Raw genomic sequence first — 19,071 nt, 5'->3', positions numbered from 1 at the left:
GATAAATAGAAAAAAAAAAAACCACTCTGAGACACACAATAATTAAAATTCTAAAAACTAAGAGAAAAACGTCTGAGGGGTGCCTGGGTGGCTCAGTTGGTTAAGCATCTGCCTTTGGCTCAGGTCACGATCTCAGGGTCTTGGGATGGAGCCCCACGCCAGGCTCTGCACTCAGGGATTCCATCTCCCTCTGCCCCTCCCACTCAAGCACGCTCTCTCTCTCTCAAATAAATAAATAAATCTTAAAAAAAAAAAAAAAAAAAAAGTCTGGAAAGCAACCCAAGAAAATAATACCTTGCTATAGGGGAAAAACATTCTAATTCAAATGTTAGCACAGTTCTCATTAGAAATCACAGCCTTAAAGAAGTGGCAGAATAGTTTTCCAGTACCAAAAGAATTATTTACCCAGAATCCTAGAATTAACAAAACAATCCATCAGGAATGAAAGGGAAATTGAGCCATTCTCACAATGAAGGAAAACTAAGGGAATTTGTTGCCAGTTGACCTACTACCCTAAAAGAATGGATACAGGAAGATCTTTAAATAGAATGGAAATGATAAAAGAACAGAAATTTGGAACATCAGGAGGGAAGAACATAGTAAGCAAAAATATGGATAAATACAATAGGTTTTTCATTTCCTCCAAATTATATTTGATGGTTAAAGCAAAAATTAAAACACAGTCTGACGTAGTCTATGCAGGAAAAATACTAAGACGATCATGAACAGGAGAAGATAAGGGACGATAAATGGAGGTAAGCTTTCTAACTTCATAAGCACTAGTAAAATGACAAAAATCAGTGGACTATAAGATATACATAGAATGTAATGCACAGAGCAATAGAGCATCCAATAAAGCTATTCAAAGTGATCACACAAAAACACTACAAAGAAATCAAAATGGAATTCTAAAAAATGTCCAAGTAAGCCATAAGGCAGGAAAAAGAAAACAATCAAAAAAGAGAGGGGCGCTTGGCTACCTCAGCTGGTAGAACATGTGACTCTTGATCTCAGGGTTGTGAGTTTGAGGCCCACATTCGGTGTGGAGATTACAAAAACCAACCAACCAAACAACAACAAAAACCATAGAAAACATAAAACAAAAAATAAAATGGCAGACTTAAGCCCTAACATGTATCAATATTTATGCAGAATGTAAACGGTCTATATGTTCCATGTACATTTTAAAAGACAGGGATCAAAACAATTAAAAAACAGATTGGCAGAGTAGATAAAAAACACTAGCCAGCTATATACTTTATATAAGAAAGTCACTTCAAATTTAACGATACAGGCATGTTATTAATGATATAGGCATGTTAAAAATTAAAGGATGGAGGATCACATTGATAGATTTTCTTGCTGAATGATCCTTACCTCGGGGGAATAAATCCCAATTCCTCACAGCATACAAACCTTTCAATACACTGCTAAATTTGATTTGTGAATATACTGTTGAGAATGTTTGCATCAGTCAAATATGCCCAATGTTTTGGGTTTTTTTAAATATTTACTTATTTAAGTAATCTATCCACCCAATGTGGGGTTCAAACTCATGACCCCAAGATCAGGAGTCACATACTCTTTCAACTAAGCCAGCCAGGCGCCATGGGTTTTTTAACACAGGTGCAGAAGCAACTCAATGGAGGGATGAATGGTTTTTCACGGAGTGGTGCTGTAACAACTGGACATCAATAGGCAAAAAAATGTACCTTGACCTAAGTCTCACATATTACACAAAAATAGACTTGAAATGGTCACAGACTTGAATGTAAAACTTAAAAGTATAAAACTTTTAGGAAAAAAACACAGGAGAAACTTTGAGCATCTAAAGGTAGACAGTTTTTAAACTTGACACTGAAAGCATAATGCATGAAAGCAAAAAATTTATATATTACGCTCTATCAAAATTAAAACCTTTTCTGCTGCAAAGGACCCTATGAGGAAAATGAAAAAAACAAACTACAGAGTGGGAGAAAACATTCAAAAATTATATATCCATTAAAGGACTAACATCTTTATATATATATATATATATATATATATAAAGAATATATATATATTATATAAAGAATATATATATATTATATAAAGAATATATATATATTATATAAAGAATATATATATATTATATAAAGAATATATATATATTATATAAAGAATATATATATATTATATAAAGAATATATATATATATTATATAAAGAATATATAAAGAACTCTCAAAACTCACAATCCAAATGGGCAACAGACAGGAAGAGACATTTCAGTGAAGAGGATACAGAAATAGCAAACAAGCACATGAAGACATCAATAACCATCATAGGGATATGTAAATTAAAATCACAATGAGGTAGCATTATATACCTATCAGAATGTCCAAAACAAAAAACAGTAACTCCACCAAATGCTGACAAGGATCACTCATACATTGCTGGTGGGAATGTAAAATGTTACAGCTGCTTTGGAAAACAGTTTGGTCGATTTTTTTTTTTTTGAAAGATTTTATTTATTTGGGGCGCCTGGGTGGCACAGCGGTTAAGCGTCTGCCTTCGGCTCAGGGCGTGATCCCGGAGTTCTGGGATCGAGCCCCACATCAGGCTCTTCCGCTATGAGCCTGCTTCTTCCTCTCCCACTCCCCCTGCTTGTGTTCCCTCTCTCGCTGGCTGTCTCTCTCTCTGTCAAATAAATAAATAAAATCTTTAAAAAAAAAAAAAGATTTTATTTATTTCACAGAGAGAGAAAGAGAGACCGTGCACGCACAAGCTGGGGGAGTGGCAGGCAGAGCAGAGGGAGAAGCAGGCTGCTTGCTAAGCAAGGAGCCCAATGTGTGACTCAATCCCAGAACCCTGAGATCATGACCTGAGCCAAAGGCAGATACTTAACCAATGAGCCACCCAGGTGTCCCAGTTTGGTAGATTTTTCAAAAAAACTAAACATGTAGGGCACCTGGCTGGCTCAGTCTGTAGAGCATGTGATTCTTGAATTTGCAGGTGTGAGTTCAAGCCCCATGTTAGGCATAGAGATTACTTAAAAAACAAAACAAAACAAAAACTCTAAAAACTAAATATACAACTACCAAATGACCCAGAAATTGCACCTCTGAGGATTTATCTCAGACTAAGTCCACACAAAACCCTGTACATGAATGTCTAAGGCAGCTTTATTCCTAATAGCCAAAACTCATCCAGATGTTTTTGAACATGTGAATGGTTAAACAAACTGTGGTACATCCATACAATGGAACACTACTCACCAACATAAATGAACAAACTATTTACACACATAACAACCTAAATCTCCAGGGCATTAGACTCAGTGAAAAACACCAACCCCAAAATGTTACATACTGTATGATCCCATTTATATAACATTATTGAAATGACAAAATTGTAGAAATCAGAGAACAGATAAGTGGTTATCAGGGGTTCAGGAGGGGGTGGGGCAGGAACAAAGTGGGTATAGTTGTAAAAGTACATGAGTGATACTTGTGGTAATGGAGCTGTACCCGGACTGTATCAATGTTAATATCCTGGGCATGACATTTTACTAGTTTTTTAAGATGGTACCAATGGGCAAAGGATATACATGATCTCTCTGTATTATTTCTTACTACTGCTTGCAAATCTATAATTACCTCAAATAATAAGTTTAATTTTTAAAAAGTTAATCAGATATACACCTTAGCCACTTCAAAATTTTTCAAGAACTGGTATAGATATTAGACAAAGGAATTGAAGGAACAGCCTATTAAATTTATTTTAATTATTTTAGATGATTTTTTTCAAAGACAAACTATCAGTTAAGACCTCCCAGGGGGTTGCATGGCTGGCTTAGTCAGTAGAGTATATGACACTTGATCTTGGGGTCATGAGTTCAAGTTCATGTTGGGTGTAGAGATTACTTAAAAATAAAATCTTTTTTTTTCTTTTTTAAAGATTTAATTTATTTGAGAGAGAGAGCACACAAGCAGGTAGAGGGGCAGAGGGAGAGGGAGTAGCAGACTCCCCACTAAACAAGAAGGACCCTGGGATTATGACCTGAGCCAAAGGCAGATGCTTAATCGAGGAAGCCACCCAGATGCCCCCAAAATAAAATCTTTAAAAAATAAAAACTTCCCAGAAAAATACAGACATTAAATAACAAAATAAAAACTAGGCTCCATATCAAAAGTCTCAAAGTCTAGAAAAACCTGTCATTAAACTGCTCATGTACCATTGCTTTGAATTCAAACTGGCTAAAACATCCTGATTATTAGAAATTTTCTAGGTGTGATATTATAATAATACATGTTTGTCTTCCTCTGGGTTCCGGACACAGAGCTCCTAAAACCCTTGGAATTTCCTGAGTGCTCCGCGAGAGAGGAATATCTTTTGTTATTCATATTAAGTCCTTTTCAACCATACCTGCGTTTATGCTAATGAGAGGATGGGGTTGGTTGCCAGAGGAACCAACCTACAGATTAAAGGGTTAGAACTTTCAGCGCCATCCCTTCCCCCCACCCCTCTACTTAGGGAAGGGGAGAGGGACTAGGGATTGAGCTAATCACCAACCACCAATGATTTAATCAATCGTGCCTAAGTGATGGAATTTCCATAAAAACCCTAATAAAGAAAGGGGTTTGGAGAGCTTCCGGGTTGGTGAACACATCATGGTGCTGGGAGGGTGGTTCATCTGGAAGCTCCGTACCCCTTTCCACATTCCTAACCCTATGCATCTCTTCCATTTGGCTGTTCCTGAACTGCATCCTATATAGTATATCCAGTAATATAGTAAGTAAAGCACTTACTTGAATTCTGTGAGCCATTCTAGCAAATTATCAAACCCTAGGATGGGGGCTGGTTGTTACAACTTAGAACTGAAGTGGGTGGTGTGATCTTACAAAGGGGCTGAGCTCTAAACTGTGGAATCTGCACTAACTCCACTAGTTAGTGTCAGAAGTGTTGTTGAGTAGAGAGAAACAAGCATTTTCTGTAACTAGGATATTTTAAACTAGGAGATGGGAGCCCTGAATAATAAAACAGAAACCTCATTTCAGTTCAAAAGCAAACAGCAAACTATAAATTAATAAAACTGGTCAATGTGACTGAATTTCCCAGAATGCTGTTTCTCCACTCGGTCTGGCTACAAAAATCACTGCTGCCATTATTATGCAGTAACTGTACTTACGTGACTGTTGTAGAGCTCTTCCAGAAGAGCTAAGGATTTAATGGACTTGGATCTGCAAATTTCCTCCTCTGTGAATTTCTGGATGTCTTGATGTACCTTCTGAGTCCGACCCAAACGCAAAAATCCTATTTTAAACTTTGCTAACTTCAAAAGAATATTGTCAACAGCAGAGTGTGTGTAGCTTGTCAACAAAACACTAAAACCACAGGCATAGAGAATTCTTACCTAAGAATAAATAAAAGAAAGGAAAATAACATTACCTTTAATTCCAGATAATTTTTAACATGCTTATATTTTTCAAATAGAATCAGAAAACTTAATAGGAAGCATATCTTAGAGCTGAGCCAAGGTAAGTATTTAAAAAATTATAAAGGCAAAAAAAAAAATTATAAAGGCAAAATGTTTCATGAAAATCACATGGCATTATCTTATTAATTAATGGTATGTTAATAATATATTATTAGTGATAATAAAATTGAGTACACAGTACATACTTGAATAGTGCCTGGCACACAGTATCAATCAATAAATATTTGTTGCCATCATTATGATTATTCTAAGGTTAGTATAGAAATTTACTGACATGGAAAAAAAAATCCCAGAAAACTCTATTTCAACCACCTCTGTATAATTTATCATTTTTTTAAGGCAAGAAAAACATACAATGATACACATGACACCAAATGAAAGAGATCTCAGACAATCCTAAATGCAAGAAATCTACAACATGATTACAACTTTTTGTGATTTGGCATTTATATTTCTCATGTCCTTCTAAAAGGTTAATTTGAAATAAAGCCTTTTGATTTAAAATTCAGCCCTTTTGATAGAAAACATCACATTCTCCAAACTGAGAAGATGATTTAAATAGTTTCTGGGGCGCCTGGATGGCATAGCGGTTAAGCGTCTGCCTTCGGCTCAGGGCGTGATCCCGGTGTTATGGGATCGAGCCCCACATCAGGCTCCTCTGCTATGAGCCTGCTTCTTCCTCTCCCACTCCCCCTGCTTCTGTTCCCTCTCTTGCTGGCTGTCTCTACCTCTGTCGAATAAATAAATAAAATCTTTAAAAAAAAAAAAGTTAGTTTCTAAGCAAAAGAATAATAACCTTACAAGAGTACATATTGTAGTTGTTTTTCCTGTTCCGGGCATACCCACGATGAGTGTGTAGTCTTTTGAAAGAAGTACCTTTTTCATCGCTTGCCTCTGAGGTTTATTCAAACCTACATTTAAGTTTAAAAATAATGGGAAAAAGAATGTTGGATTTCAACGAGCAAATTAACTATAAAAAAAGCAGCCTCTATTCTAGTCTGTTCTTCAATACATCTTCTCAAAGTAAGAAAATGTCATGGTGATACTAAAGTATGTATGTAAACTGCTTCCCAAGACAATCTAAAAATTGTAAGTTTAATAAGTTATAAAAATGCTAGGCTATAATGTACATTGAATTATAAGCACAAGCAAGAACAATCAATGGAAGCAGATATGCTGATTATCACATACCTTTTAGAATGCAGGCAACTGTATCCTTTGCATCATATGGAAGAACAGAACTGAGGTAGGATATAAACTGAGGTTCATGAAAATCAATGATTAAATCTCGAAGTTTTTGGCTGAAAACAAAAAAAAATGTTTTTAGTAATATCCCTTAGGAAAGTGGGGTAATTTCAGAGTCATTCATTGTTACAAACCTGACAAAAGTATTTTCCATCAATTTAGAAAGATTTCCTAATGGGGTATCTATATCACAAGTTTTTTCTTCCAGGTCCAATCTGAACAAAGTTGATTCTGGGAGTACTGACAAGTTCCTAAAACAGCAAAACAGATGTACATGAATGTTTTCATTTAACATGGTCAGTTGGTCTGTATAAGAAATACATCGTTGTTTGCTAAAAGAGTAAATGAGCCAGAATAGCTATTAAAATGGCTACCAGGCCCTAATTCATACTTGCCAATCAGACAATATAAGAATCGTGGACTGGCAGGAAAAGGGAGAAAAGTAGGGCATAAGACACTAAGGTCAAAGTAATTAATCAGAAACCTACAACACCCACTGACAATTCATTAGGCCTGGCTTTGCAACCTAGCCTGGGCTCACTACCCCCAGAAGGATCCTGAGCACATGGCCCCTCTCTCCTCCAGCCTGGAGCACAGGTCTCTTTCCTGATGCCTTCTCCCACTCCTCCTCCAGTTCCTAAAATCCCGGGGTTCCCTAGGGTTCCTTCCCTGATCTTCTGTACTGCTCTTTCTTGTCATTTTCCCTTTGGTTCCATGCCCTCAGGCAGCTCTAAATCCCAAATCTACATCTTGAGGCCCAACCTCACATTCCTTTTCTGCCTAGTTGCTCACCCAACCTTCAGGTTTGGATAACCAGCAGGCAGCAAGATCTTTCCACTTGATCAAAACCCAGGCTATAGAAACTCAATACATTCAAAACTGAACAAATATTTACCCCCACTGAACCTTATCCTCATTCTGTGGTTCTGATTCCAGTCAATAGCACTTGCCTCTACACCACTGCCTCATCCTTCCCTTTCCCTTCCCCTCACCCTCTTTCTTCCCAACCTCCATATCCAATCAGCATCCAAATCTCTCGCCCAATTTTGCCTTCTAAATACTTCAAAGTCACTCCATCCTCTCTGCCAAAGCTACCTTCCCTCAATCACCGGTAGCCCAGGCCACTGCAAGTTTCCTGGTTTCTATGCTTTCAGTTTCATCTCTATTAATTAACTATTCTTCACAATGCATTCACAGAAAAATGCAAATCCGATTATCATCACTCTTCTGTTTAAAACTCTTCAATACATCGGCATAGTCACAACTTAACATGGTAGATAAGATCTTCTATGAACTGACCTCCCCAGTCACACTCCCTTCTTCATCTTTTACACTGCTGCACTTTCCTGAACATTGCGCTTCATACATATCACACCATCGTGTCTTTATGCACCACGTTCCTCTGTCTGGCATACGCTCCTCACGCTGCTTCACCGGGCTAATTAATCCACCAGGTGAAGATTCAGAATGACCTCCTTCAAAAGCTTTCTCTGAGCCTCCTAAATTTGGGTTCAATGCCTCTCATCCATGTTCTCTTCAATTCAAACGCTTGCCATATTAGACCAGAAATATGTTTATTTGTCTACCCACAAGATTATAAACTCCTCAAGGATTTGCAAAGCAGGATACACACAAAATAACTGCAAGAGAGTGCAGGAAGTCCTGACAGACGAAAGAAATACTGTGGCCCATACTCCCAATCACAAAACCGAGACCAGGGTTGGTTGTGGCTAAACTAGAATTACTGGCTGGTAGAGAACAAGCCTGGACATATCCAGGGCAGTTACCCAGAAATCGCCGCATCCTAACTGCTGAGCTCCATCCAGTAAGACATGGCAAGGCATGGCCCGCACTTAAATGCAAGGAAGGCTGGGAGTGCAGGAAGAGGGGAATGTAGATATTAGCCAGCATGGACAGTGGTCTTAACCACAAATGTTCATATCAACTATTCTATTTACTTGATATTTTTCTTTAAATGAACTCACTCTGTTTTAACAGAGATAAATACACTTTATGTTACAACTATAAATGGAAAAAAATGTGGGTTTTTTTTTTTAAGATTTTATTGTTAAGTAATCTCTACACCCAACACGGAGCTCGAATCCACAACCCTGAGATCAAGAGTTGCATGCCTGACCAACTGAGCCAGCTAGGTGCCCCAAAATGGTTCTTTTCAGAAGGAGAAAATGAAATGGTGAGTGCCCAGAGTGCTAGAAATAAGCTTTATGGCTAACAGGGGAACTAGCCTGCCTGCCATTCACGTGGTGGTGAGAACTAGATAAGATCATGTCCACATTAGCATTATGAAACAGAATATATTAAACAAAAGTTTAGCAGTTTGGTAGTTCCTCAAAATGTTAAACTCAAAATTAGTACACGACCCAGCAATTCCACCAGTACGTATCTACAAAGGAAAATAAAAATATATTCACATAGGGGTGCTTGGGGGGGCTCAGCTGGTTAAACGTCCGACTCTTGATTTCAGCTCAAGCCATGATCTCAGGGTCCTGGGATCGAGCCCCACAATGGGCTCTGTGCTCAGTGGGGAGTCTGCTTCTCTCTCTCCCTCTGCCCCTCCCCTCACTTGCACTCTCTCACTCTAAAATAAATAAATCTCCAAATATATATATTCATATAACATATATATTCATATAACAATTTGTATGTGACTATTTATAGCAACACTAGCCATAACACCCAAAATGTAGAAACAACTCAAACGTCCATCAACTGGTAAATGGATGAGCAAAATGTGGCCTATCCACATAATGGAATATTATTCAGCCATAAAGAAATAAGGTACTGGGGCACTTGCGGGGTTCATTTGTTAAGCGTCTGACTTCAGCTCAGGTCATGATTCCAGGATCCTGGGATAGAGCCCCGCATCAGGCTCCCTGCTCAACGGGGAGTCTGCTTCTTCCTCTCCCTCCACTCCTACCCCTCGCTCACTCTCTCTCAAATTAAAAAAAAAAAGAACAGTATGCTAAGTAAAAAAAAGCCAGTCGCAGAAGACCATATATTATATGCTCCCATTTCTATGAAATGTTCAGAATAGGCATATCTACAGAGACAGAAAGGAAACTGGTGATTGCCTAGAGAAGGGGGAATGAATACCAAAGGGTACAAGGGTTCTTTTTGGGGTGATGAAAATATTCTAAAAGCGATTTTGGTGACTGCTGCACACAACTCTAAGAATATACTAAAAACGATGAATAATGATTTAAATGAATAAGCTGTGTATAGTATACAATTTATATACCAATAAAGCTGTTACCCGACCAAAGGAACATTTCATTACCTGTCTAATAAACAGGTTACTGAAGCCATGTTAATCTCCTTCACATATCCCCTAGACAAAGCAAACAGTGTTCTCTCTTCTCCACTTAAAATAATTCTATCACCTGCCATTAGATTTGTAACAGGCATGTCACCATTTTTACGTTGAAAATTATGTAAATATTGTCCATCACAAACTGTCTTTACACATTCTGTTCTAATCAGGTTTCCAATGCAGTTGCCACTCTCCTCCCTATGAAACAGAAAGAAAGACAGAGAAAGCCTCCATTTACATCAAATATATAAATACTATATTTGCATTTTTCCACAATTTACTTGTTCATCTGGCCCCTGGAAGCTATAATGCTAATACTGAGTCATTCATTTTTACATTTTCCACAATCTACATTAAAGTGTTAGAAATGCTAAGGAAACATTCTATTAGTTACAAAATAATCTCTCATCAAAAGACCTCTAGACAAGTGCTAGGGAGCACATCCCCTGTTGCACACACAGACTGGGATCTCTGAACAACATGTGTACCAGCACCTTGAACCTTGAATGACACTCCCACTTCTATGCTGATACACATAACATTACAGAAGACAAATGGTAATATTTTTACTGAACTTATAAGATGTGAAGAAAATAAGTACCTATTTCTTTAGTATTTACAAGAGGATTTATAATTATTATTAAAATAATGGCAAGTGAATTGATAATGCCACTGCTTCTAAGAAATAAGTATTAAGCATTTACAATCTCTCAGACACTACTATTAAATACAACTTCAGAAGCTTGTTGGCATGTACACTTGACATATTCATTGTACTTATGTAGTCTATCAAAAACGACTTAAATTTTATCCACTGTAATGATTCCTTGTGTTAAAATTTACTATTAAGGAAATAATGATCAATTATTTCTAAAGTCACATTAAAATCAACATTTGTTCTGGAAAGTTATAAATAAGTGGATCAAAAGCAAAGAAATACTGGGGCCTCTGGAAAGTTATAAATAAGTGGATCAAAAGCAAAGAAAAATACTGGGGCCTCTGGGTGGCTCAGTCCATTAAGTGGCTGCCTACAGCTCAGGTCATGACCTCAGAACCCTGGGATAGAGCCCTACATCAGGCTCCCTGCTCAGCGGGGAGTCTGCTTCTCCCTCTCCCCCTGCTGTGCTCTCTTGTGGTCACTCTCTGTCAAATAAATAAATAAAATCTTAAAAAAAAAAAAAGAAAAATACTATGCAAAGATATACAAAATTACTTCTTTATAAGCAACTTGTAAAAAAATAGATCTCTATAGGAAACAAACTGAGGGTTGCTGGAGGGGAGGTAGGAGGATGGGGTAACTGGGTGATGAGCATTAAGGAGGGCACTTGATGTAATGAACACTGGGTGTTATATGCAACTAATGAATCACTAAAGTCTACCTCTGAAACTAAAAAAAATTAAAAATTTTAAAAAGTTTTAAAAATAAAAAACAGATCTCATAAAAATAAAAAATGGACCAACTTTAGAAAATTTGAATCTGTATTAAAACTTACTGAAAATATAAACTTTTTAAAGACTAGTATTTAAAATATTAGGTAAAAAGTCATTAATTTGTACATTACTAGCATGCTAAAATTCACATTATACTAAACTTTATGCTCTTTTCACTGATGAAAAAGGACTAATGATTTTAAAATAAGATTTCTCAAGACACAGTTAACCTACTGAAAATAACAATAGTGCTCTACTTAGAAACAATTCCTTGACAGCCATCTAGAGTTGGCATGAATATTAAAATTGCACATCTCTCACATGATATCATGTATCCTGTATTTTTCATGAATTCCAAATACCATCCCATTAGGTAATCCAATTAGATGGATCACTTACATTTCTGAAGCAGACATTAACCATATATGTTGGTGATTCTTTTTATTATCCTTTGATTGTGACTCCAGGGTTAACATTAGACACCAAAGGCTGAAATACTCCAAGTGTGTAAGCTTTAGATGTTGAGTTTCTTCTTTAATTTTGGGCAGCATGCCAAATGGGACTGAACTGTCATCCATCTGTTGTTCAACTGCTCTAAAGAGAGATGTATATAAAACAATTACTGGCTAGCTTTAAAAATGAGGTTTTTTCTAAAATAAGCATACATATATGATGATCACTGTAACTTATAACCACAGGTCCTAATTTTCTTTAAAAGTCATTTCAACATTTTATAAGCCAAATGGCTTTTTACAAAACAAAATGCTTAAGAAACCCAGTGTAGCGTTATTTTGCCTTTAAGGACTACAACCCCAATAGCTACTTAAGTTTGGTATACTCTACTTTTCATTACTATAATAGTACCAAGTCTAGGCTTTTTGTACAACTGCATTTCTCAAAATCACAATATTTGTATATCCAGCTCTGTACCATTAGAAAGTCAACATAAAAACATGGCAAATTATGTGAAGTATCAACAAATTTCTGAATTTTAATACAGAAGTAATTATGTTATAGGATAGCATACAAAACATAGAGAATAAGATTTTTAAAAAAGTGCTTGTACTACAGGCCCAAACTTCCCATAGTTAATTGTCCTCTGCATTAACAGATCATTTATTTGATATAATACTTGGAAAAGTCCTTTATGGGAATTTTTAGGCTGAATTGGAACTTTGGTCTTGATCTGATCTTGTTTCCTACTCTGTATTTACATCTATTTTTTTGTGTGTCCTTCAAAACTTTCACTGGCCTATGAAGGTATAAATACAAATGACTGGTCTTAAGACAGCTAATAAACTTCCCATCCGTAGAAAAATAGACATATAGGTGCCTCGCTGGCTCAGTCGGTGGAGCATGCCATTCTTGATCTTGGGATTTTAAGTTAGAGCCCCATGTTGGGTGTAGAGATCACTTAAAAAAAAAATCATGAGGTGCCTGGGTGGCTCAGTCAGTTTAAGCTCTGACTTCAGCTCAGGTCATGATCTCAGAGTCCTGGGATCTAGTCCTGCTTCTCCCTCTCACCCCTGCTTTCTCTCACTCTCGCTCTCTCTCTCAAATAAATAAATAAATAAAATATTTTAAAAAAGGAAAGAAAAATAGACATATATAAACAAGAAGACAAGTCTGTTGAATCATATCAAACTATCTGGGAGAACCAATCTCCCTGTTTTTAACTACACAAGGCATAAAATTAAAATAGTAACTAGGAAATAGAAGAATCTTAGGGGTGCCTGAGTGGCTCAGTCAGTTGAGCCTCTGCCTTTGGCTCAGGTCTTGATCCCAGGGTACTGGGATCGAGTCCTGCATTGAGATCCTTGCTCAGAGGGGAGCCTGCTTCTCCCTCTGCCTCTCTCTGTCTCTCATGAACAATAAAATCTTAAAAAAAAAAAAAAAAAAGAACTCTTAAAGTATCACTTAAGAAAAGCTGAATAATACTTAAAATTCCTATACTACTTCCTTTTTTTTTTTTTTTAAGATTTTTTTATTTTTGGGACTCCTGGTGGCTCAGTCAGTTAAGCGTCTGCCTTCGGCTCAGGTCATGATCCCAGGGTCCTCGGATCGAGTCCCACATTGGGCTCCTTGCTCAGCGGGGAGCCTGCTTCTCCCTCTGACTGCTGCTCCCCCTGCTTGTGCTCTCCCTCTCACTTTGACAAATAAAAAAAAATTTTTTTTTAAGTTTTTTTATTTTTAAGTTATCTCTACACACTACATGGGGTTCAAACTTAAAACCCTGAGATCAAGTCACACGCTCACCCAAATGAGCCAGCCAGATGCCCCTATACTATACCCCTCTTAACCAGATTCCATTAAGTCCTAAAATTACTTCATTTCCCCAGAAACTATTTGCAGCAAGATTAAAGTAACCACTTTTGGAAAAAGTTTAAAAAGCATACTATTATTCCCCAAGGAAGGAGGCTGGTTACAAAATATGAACTGTGTTTTTGTTTTTTTTCTATTCTCTTCATTTTAGAAATACAACCCATGGGCGCCTGGGTGGCTCAGTCAGCTAAGCATCCGCTTTCAGCTCGGGTCATGATCCTGGGGTCCTGGATCGAGTCCCACATCAGGCTCCCCCTGCTCAGTAGGGAGTCTGCTTCTCCCTCTGTCTCTCCCCCTGGCTTGTGCTCCCTCTCTCTCTCTCTCTTTCTCAAATAAATAAATAAAATTAAAAAAAAAAAAAAAAGAAATACAACTCACAAAGAAAAAAATCACTAAAATGAAATCGTCAATGCCAGACCAGACAACAAAGTTCAATCATTTTGAGTTGAGTAAACACTTAACTGGAATTAATACTTTTGGAAGAAAATGTTTTTACCTGCTATAAAGAGCACAGTTGCCAATTTGTGAACAATATTTACAAGTTTGCTGGTCCTCAATTATTTGTGGCAAAGGAACAAGCTTTGTCTTCTCCTTTTCAATAGCAGACTTGTTAATACGGTGAAACAAAGAGAATGCCATCTGGTTTCTTAGCCTTAATAATTCTATGGAAAAAAAAGGTGGAGGTGTGTTTAAGAATTAAGTTTATTATATACCTTTCTCATGGAAAACTTTCAAATTTAAAAACATAAAATGAACATTCTTATTTCCTATTACACTAGAATAACTGTTAACATTTTGGTGTATATTTGCTTAAATATTTGTTCACTTCGTATGTTCTTTTAAACAACCATACATCTCATAACTAGTAAATATTGTGAAATTGGTATTTTTAGCTAACTGCTAAGGATAAATACAGCTATCTAGAGTGTCTCAAATATAAGAGAGGAAGTTTAAAATAAATTTTTGTATAATAAAAGTTTAAAAATGTTTCCAACTATACAGTATATTGTTAAATTCTTTTTAAAAATACCACAACTAAAAATACATAAATAAGCAAGCAAATAAATAAATAAATAAAACCACAACTACACATTACAACCTATATTAGGCCTAGCAAGTACAGGGAATGATTTTCAGGTATATATACAGATTACTGAAGATTAAAGGAAAAAACAAACAGACAAAACCCAGAGAAGTAAATGGAGAGAGAACAACTCAACCTCTTTTATCAAGATGTTTGGCAGGCACAGGGTACATGTGGCCAGTCTTGAGGTAAAGGAGGAGGCCAGCCTCTGGATCAGCTCTCCTCTCTTGGCTCAGCAATGTATACAGAACAAGCTGTGAAAACATTGTACATTTTGTCAACTAAAACATTAACTTTCACACATCCATGCGTGTTTAGCAATCAACACATACTGTGGTTTTAAAATCAAAAGGTCAGGGCGCCTGGGTGGCTCAGTTGGTTGAGCAACTGACTATGGGTTTCATCTCAGGTCATGATCTCATGGGTTGTGGGATCCAGCCTCAACCAGCTCCTTGTTCAGCAGAGAGTCTGCTTGAAAGATTCCCTCCCTCTGCAACCCCCACCACATGCACACATGCACACACCTGTGCTCTGTCTCTAAAAATGAATAAATAAATCTTAAAAAAATAAAAAATTAAAATTAAAAAATCAAAAGGTCAATTAAGCTCTATTTCCATCTTGAAAATAACATGAGCAAATTAATAAAGATAACAATAATTCAATGTCAAATATTTAACTTCTACAACACGAACACTATGCTTCTCAGTTTTACACAATAAATACATACACAGAGGGCGCCTGGGTGGCTCAGTCAGTTAAGTGTCTGCGTTTGGCTCAGTTCATAATCTCAGGGTCCTGGTATTGAGCCCCATGTCAGGCTCCCTCCTCAGTGGGGAGTCTGCTTCTCCCTCTCTCTGCCCCTTCCCTGCTTGTGCTCTTTTTCTCATTTTCTCTCTCTCAAATAAATAAATAAAATCTTTTTTAAAAAATACATAGAATTTTTCTTAGACAGTAAATATGTAGGTTTCCAATAAATTAAAGAGGGAAATTAACCAAACTATATTTTACATTCTAAAGTTAAGTCTTTAGACACTATTTTCCCTGTTTAAAATAAATGAATTAAAAAATTAAATTAAGTGAACTAAACATTAAAATGCATATTATTTATGTCATAGTTACTGGGACAACTAAATGAGACTCACTCTACAAAGTTCACTGTTTTTTGCAGAGCATGAGTCATTATTAACTGCGTTAAAGTTATGTGATGCTCTCCAGAGAAACCATCTAAAACAAGTTAGAAACAGCTGGTTTATAGTTCATGAAAACACCTTAGCAACAATAGCACATCATTTAGTCAAACACAACCTGCAAACAAGCTAATATCTTTTCCAGGAGGTTTCCAAGATTAAAATATTGAATAATTTATGTCTTTCTTTGTTATTTAGTAGGCTCCACACCCAGCCTGGAGCGCAATTTGGGGCCTGAACTCTCAACCATGAGATCAAGGCCTGAGCTGAGATCAAGAGTTGGAAGGTTGGGAATTCCTGGGATACCTGGGTGGCTCAGTCTGTTAAGCGTCTGCCTTTGGCTCAAGTCAATATCCAGGGGTTGTGGGATCAAGTCCCACCTCAGGCTCCTTGGTCAGCGGGGAGCCTGCTTCTCTCCCTCTGCCTGCCATTGCCCCTGCTTGTGCACACGCTCTCTTTCTCTCTCTCCTCTCTCTCACACTTGCACTCTCTGACAAATAAATAAAATCTTAATAAGGAAAAAAAAAAAAAAGATGGAAACTTAACCAACTGAACCACCCAGGTGCCCCTGATGTGTCTTTAAGTCATAAAACTTCAGACGCCCTGGGTGGCTCAGTAAGCTAAGCATCTGCCTTCAGTGCAGGTCATGATCCCAGGGTCCTGGGATCCAGACCCACCTAGAGCAGGGAGCCTGCTTCCCCCTCTCTCCTTCTACCTCTCCCTACCCCCCCAACCCCAGGTCATGCTCTCTCACTCTCTCAAATAAATAAATAATAAATAAATCATGAAATTCCAAAATACCAAGACCAGTCATTATAATTAACATGCCTAGGTAGGTCAACGTATAATTACATTCTTGTTTTCTAAAATATATTTAAAATATAATGGGGTGCCTGGCTGGCTCAGTTGGTAGAGCATGCAATTCTTTATCTCGGGGTTGTAATCTTGAGCCCCACATTGGGTGTAGAGATTACTTAAAGTAAAATCTTTAAGTTAATTAGTTTAATATAATGACTTATAGAAGGCAAAAAGTATTTGTGGCATATATATTAATTATATCTATAAATTCATAATTAAATACCCAAGACAGGCTTGCAAAAAACAAAAATAAATTAAATTTCTTTGCTTTTTGTTCTTTTGTTCCTATCAAAGATAGTGGTGCTTGTCAAAAATAAACTACCAGGACTACACCAAAATAAAAACTCTTACGCAGCAAAGGAAACCATCAACAAAACAAAAAGGCAGCCTACTGAATGACAGAAGATATTTGCAAATGATATATCCCATAAAAGGTTACTATCCAAAATATATAAAGAACTTATACAACTCAACACCCAACAAACAGATAAACTGATTTAAAAATGTGCAGACGGCCTGAATAGACATTTTTCCATAAAACACCAATAGATGGCCAAAAGACACATTAAAAGATGCTCAGCATCACTCAGCATCAGGAAGATGCAAGTCAAAACCACAGTAAGATATCAACTTGCATCTGTCAGAACAGCTAGAATCAAAAAGACAAGAAATAAGAAGTGTTTACAAGGATGTGGAGAAAAGGGAACACCCATGCACTATTGGTGAGTATGTAAATTGGTGCAGCCACTGTGGAAAACAGTACAGGGGTTCCTCAAAAAGTTAAAAATAGAAATAACATACAATCCAGTAATTCTACTACTAGATATTTACCCAAAGAATACAAAAACACTAATTTGAACATATATGCACCCCTATGTTTATTGCAGCATTATTTACAATAGCCAAGATAAGGAAGCAACCCAAGTGTCCACTTTTTAAAAAATTTTTTCCTTTTTTTTTCTGAATTTAAATTCAATTAAGTGTCCACTGATAGATGAATGGATAAAGATGTGGTGTTTATATGTAATGGAATACTACCCAGCCATAAAAAAGAAAATGAGATCTTGCCATTTGTGACACCATGGATGGACCTAGAGGGTATTATGCTAAGTGAAATAAGTCAGAAAAAAGAAAAATATCATGTATAAGGGAAACCACATTTCCCTTATACATGAGATCTAAAAACAAAACAAACAAACAAAATGCAGAAATAGACCCATAAATACAGAGAACAAACTGATGGTTGCCAGAGAGGAGGGAGGTAAGGAGATGGGGAAAATGGGTGAAGGGGAGTGGGAGACACAGGTTTTCAGTTATGGAATGAATACGTCATGGGGATAAAAGATACGGCATAAGGAATATAGTCAATAGGACTGTAATAGTGTTGTATGGTGGCTGATGGTAGCTACACTTGCGGTAAACATTGCATAACATAATGAAGTGCTAAATCGCTGTGTTATACACCTGAAACTAATACAACATTGTATGCCAACTATACTTCAATTAAAAAAAAAAAAACAAAACAAAACAGTGGTGCTTCTGAAATGAGCAAATATAGCAGCAATACAGAAGAAATCCCAATATATAAATCTTGCAAAGAAAATACAATCCCAAGTACCTCAATGTTCAAGGACATTTACAGTAATATGGTAACCTCAAATGTCTACAAAGTAAAATGTGAAAACATTGTCTTAGGAAACAATCATACCAAAGTTTGGTACTTTAGCTTGATATCCAAAATTCATCTGTATATATAAGATTCTTATGAAGGACTGCTTCTTCAATATTTGAGCCTATGAAGTATGTTTTGGGAGGTCTTCTTACAAACACCCTATTTGTGTTCCCTTATACAGTATAGGTACCAAATAAAACTTTTTAAAATTAAAATGAACTCATAAGTGATACGGTAGAGCCTTGGGGCTGTGGACCAAGGGAGTCACATGAAACTAATGGTCCTTCTGTGTTGTTTTTCCCTCCAAGGAAACTGAGGCAGAAGGAAGGAATACAAAGGAGTCTGCTTCTGGTACTTATTAGAAGGGAAAATATCTGAAGTGAAATTCCCTTAATATTATAACAAAAGGAAGTTGGGTTGAAATTTCACAATATTATTATAATTCAGCTATATCATGAGGAGC

General features: G+C 36.8%; 1 protein-coding gene across 1 annotated transcript in view; it reads right to left on the bottom strand.

Annotated features, from left to right (window-relative positions):
- The window catches only part of DNA2 (DNA replication helicase/nuclease 2), a 48,225-nt gene that overhangs the window by 10,017 nt on the left and 19,137 nt on the right, over positions 1-19,071 (bottom strand). The window contains exons 7-14 of the mRNA XM_045783595.2: positions 15,028-15,145; positions 14,304-14,469; positions 11,885-12,079; positions 10,022-10,252; positions 6,858-6,974; positions 6,670-6,779; positions 6,280-6,389; positions 5,170-5,394 (exon numbers count right to left, since the gene is read on the bottom strand). Coding sequence (XP_045639551.1) covers positions 5,170-5,394; positions 6,280-6,389; positions 6,670-6,779; positions 6,858-6,974; positions 10,022-10,252; positions 11,885-12,079; positions 14,304-14,469; positions 15,028-15,145 — 1,272 coding nt within the window. The remainder of the gene's footprint in view (positions 1-5,169; positions 5,395-6,279; positions 6,390-6,669; positions 6,780-6,857; positions 6,975-10,021; positions 10,253-11,884; positions 12,080-14,303; positions 14,470-15,027; positions 15,146-19,071) is intronic.

The sequence above is a fragment of the Ursus americanus genome, chromosome 6 (genome assembly GCF_024610735.1).
Source record: "Ursus americanus isolate L20-20 chromosome 6, mUrsAme1.1.p, whole genome shotgun sequence".
Taxonomy (NCBI): Eukaryota; Metazoa; Chordata; class Mammalia; order Carnivora; family Ursidae; genus Ursus; species Ursus americanus.
Note: the sequence above shows the minus strand (reverse complement) of the source record. Positions and strands in the feature narration are given on the sequence as shown.